General features: G+C 38.5%; 1 protein-coding gene across 1 annotated transcript; it reads right to left on the bottom strand.

Annotated features, from left to right (window-relative positions):
• Positions 1-231: 231 nt before the first annotated feature.
• LOC112181863 (F-box/kelch-repeat protein At3g61590) lies at positions 232-3,371 on the bottom strand. Its single transcript, XM_040512850.1, has 2 exons — positions 2,937-3,371; positions 232-1,757 (listed from the first exon to the last, which is right to left on the bottom strand). The coding sequence occupies exon 2, from the start codon at positions 1,730-1,732 to the stop codon at positions 515-517; it is 1,218 nt and encodes a 405-aa protein (XP_040368784.1). The 5' UTR covers positions 1,733-1,757; positions 2,937-3,371; the 3' UTR covers positions 232-514.
• Between the last annotated feature and the right edge of the window lie 292 nt (positions 3,372-3,663).

The following is a 3,663-nucleotide window of genomic DNA, read 5'->3' as shown; positions in this document are numbered from 1 at the left end:
TCTCCACCAAGCAAAGTCCACCACCATTTTTAAAGCAAAGTGTGGATCTTTGTCACTTCTCAACCAACCCACACAAGGCAAGCTGGCAAAGTTGAATACCCCACTTTCAAAATGCATAATGCCACATCAAATTCTTGATCATTTTCACGTAAAATACACGTGAGTATGGAAAATGGTACTAGATTAAAACTTGGGTTACTGGCTGATTTGGCTCATTGCCAGATTCATATATTGTAGCAGAAAGGAACACAGGCAAATAAATTTCATTTCATAATAGACAGAACTCAGGATTGGATATTTCCAATACAAAGAATAATATGCCCATATGACCATGAATGAGCAGTTTTATCTGCAGGTACATTATAGTTATGTATACAGCTTTTAGAACACGGATGGGGTTGAAAGGGACGCTAACAGGGAACAAAAAAGAAAACAAGTGCAGAAACAAAGGAAAAATCTCAGGAAAAAAAATGGTCTATACCACCACCAGATCAATTATCAATCGACAGACATCTCAGGGATTTACTTCAAGCCGAGGTTCGAAACAAAAACCAGAAAAGAGCTGGAGAGGAAACTTCTTTGTTACCGGGCACTTCTGTGACCATCTCCAATGTTTCAAGTGCATGTCAAACGCAAGAAGAGCTGGAGCTCCATAGCTCTGGATGTATATGAGATCATCTATACCACTGCTGGCAAAAACATCATCCAATTCTCCAAATCCTTGGAAAAACTTGTGAGGCATACGGGCAATCTCTTGCCACACCTTCCCATTTAGAATCCAGATACCAATCCCCTTAATTATGTCAGGGCGATCTGGTTTCCCAATTCCTCCCACCATAACCAGCTTCTCCCTCAAGTTCATTAGACGGCCACATGTAAGAGCACAAGGTACAGGAATGAAACTACGGATCAACTGCCCATGGGAAGAGCGAGCAGAGAGATTGTAGGAGATTAGGCCATGACGATTCTCTGGTGTCCCACCCCCAGTAGAGTAAATCAAGAAGTACAAAACCCCATCACAGACCACACTCTCATCCCCACCTCTCCATCCTGTCAGAACTTCTGTCACAGGGGACAGCCACATTGTTGTTTCTGAATCATAAATGTGAACAGAAACATCCCATTGGAAAAAATTTCCAGGAACTTGCTTAGATTTCACCACTGTAATAGTATAACTTCTTGAGATCCTGTTAGCCGAAATTGCAAGTGCACCGTAATCAGAAAATCTCAAGCCAGGAGGCTCCTCAAGCTTCTTGTATATTTTCGTAAGAGGGTTGCAGACGTATAACTCACTTCTACCATCATTGTCCATAAAGCAAACCAAACCGCATGAGGAAGCAATTGACCAATTTGATGTTTGAATGCAGGGGAGCTCAATGCCATACCACTTTCTAAGTACAGGATCGTATGCATAACCAATTGGTTCATTGCAGCTTGTAAACATAAAGTACCAAGGTTTTTGCGGTGGCAAGGGTGAATTGGTTGATATATATTTTTTTGAACTAACAATGCCATTCCACCTTTTGCACACAGACTGTGCTCTGAAAATGCTCGCAATTGGTAGATATGCTATTATCCGCTCCAACAGTTCATCAGGAAGGAAAGATTCAACTGACACTACAGTAACTTCTTGATTCCCTTCATCACTCAGCTCTGCAAATGACTCATACTCCCCAATCTCTCTTGGCCTGTCATCAAGGTAATGGCTAAACCATGACGTTTCCTCTGCCATGATCAAGAGGTGTAAACAGAAAAAACCTGATCATACAAAGAATACACAAAATTATGTTACAGCAGTACACTAGATAAGGATTGTGAGATATACTTTACATATGGAACCAGTGATCTAAACCAATACAAGTCAGATGAGAATTGAGGAATCAATTAGACCGTCAGATACAATAAGTCTGTTATCAAATTTTTCACTGTTACTAATCCCTCCACCTTACAAACATATATATATTTGCATAACAGAGAAAAAGCATGACTCAACATGCAGATCTCAGATTTAAGCCTGTCACTGAGTAGTTATAAGCCAAAAACAAATAACAAAACAAAATTCTGGCAAGCACATTAAAAACAAACCAACTTCCAAGATTCATATTCCTTATTCCCCTGACAGAGATTCATATCAGAATATCCAAACCAATCCCATCCCATAAACCTTCAAGCATTCCATTTGAAAAGTAAAAAAGAAAAATTAAAATATAAAGATGCAGCCACAGAAGAAATATATTTCTAAGCCTAGATACTCACCATAACTGAACACTTTACAGATACAATAAATGCAGCATAACAAAGTTCAATCTTGGAACTGTCAGAGAATCAATTACATTCCAAAGAAAAGAAAAAAAATCAAACCCAGACAAAAAACCAATCACATATGAGAATGCATGCAATGATACCATCCCAGAACCCAGAACACCAGAAGGTGAACATCAGAAAATGAAAACTTCCCAACAGGCCAATACTTTTTCTAAAGTTTTGTAATCCACATCCCAAGTACTGTTGAACAAAAATTAAACTAAGATAAAAGAAAAGCAAATTGACCATTAACAAAGAGGAAATTATACCAAAAATGAAAAAAAAAAAATGAATGAAACTTTTTTTTTACCAGATTTCTTACTGCAATGGAGACCGGACTAAAACAAAGACTCCTGTTTTGCCAAAGAGAAAACCTTTTCTGGACCTCAAAATCTAAGAGTGATTTGTGACATGAGCAAATAAATAATGTTAGATGAAAAGTGATTGGTTCATGGATACCTATCATTCAAACATCACAACCTTCACAAATCCAGAAACCAACACCATCAACAAAACCAAATCCACACCTAACATTGATGACACAAACAAAGCACAAAACTGAAATTCACACAAGAAAAAAAAGCAAAAGCAGATAAAACCAATTCCGTAAACGAAACCCATCAAGAAAATTTACCTGTGTGGCCAAATGGGTCTGCTTAGATTTGTTCAGAGACTCCAAAGAACTGAACTTTCATACAAAACATAGGTAATACGACATGGGTTATGCCCAAAGTCACAAGCTTTCTCATTCAAATGGTTAGTCAGAACTGGGTTGCTCTAGAATTGGCTTATGAGTTGTGACCCATATATGCCTCAGCAAAACCCAAGTTTAAAGAGAAAGAGATTCAGAGAGAGAGAGAGAGTTTCTCACTGTTTCCGTTTCTTTTTCGATGCAACAAAAACGACAGGCAGGTAATGAAGTAGGGAGGCGTTTTGTTTCTCCTATAGGGGTCTCTGTTTGTGTGAGAGAGAGAGAGAGGGAGAGAGAGGAGCGTGAGGGCGCGTGGGGATGGAGTTGTGCTTGTCTGCATACAACACAGAGTGAGCACGAGACATGGGTCTGTGGTTTTTATGGAGGGTATTTGATGGGTTTTGAAGAAGAAAGGGATTTTGGCCACAACACAAACACAAACACAACCAAAAGGGAAAAGTATAATGCTGTCTTCCTCATCCCCCTTAATATTTTTAACCTTTTCTTTTCCTTTATTTGTTGTTGTTCTCTTCATAATTTCCTATTGCAATTTGCAATTTGCAATTTTTGCACCCAAAATTTTTCACCTACTTCATTTTTTCCCCTTTAATTGCTCTTCTGTGAAGTCGGCATATACTTTTCCCACCATAAAACTATGCATATACTTT

The sequence above is a fragment of the Rosa chinensis genome, chromosome 1, assembly GCF_002994745.2.
Source record: "Rosa chinensis cultivar Old Blush chromosome 1, RchiOBHm-V2, whole genome shotgun sequence".
NCBI classification, from domain to species: domain Eukaryota; kingdom Viridiplantae; phylum Streptophyta; class Magnoliopsida; order Rosales; family Rosaceae; genus Rosa; species Rosa chinensis.
This window is presented reverse-complemented; position numbering and strand designations above follow the sequence as displayed.

Coding starts and splice junctions, on each gene's coding strand:
- LOC112181863 (XM_040512850.1), bottom strand. CDS start 1,732: ATGGCAGAGGAAACGTCATGGTTTAGCCATTACCTTGATGACAGGCCA.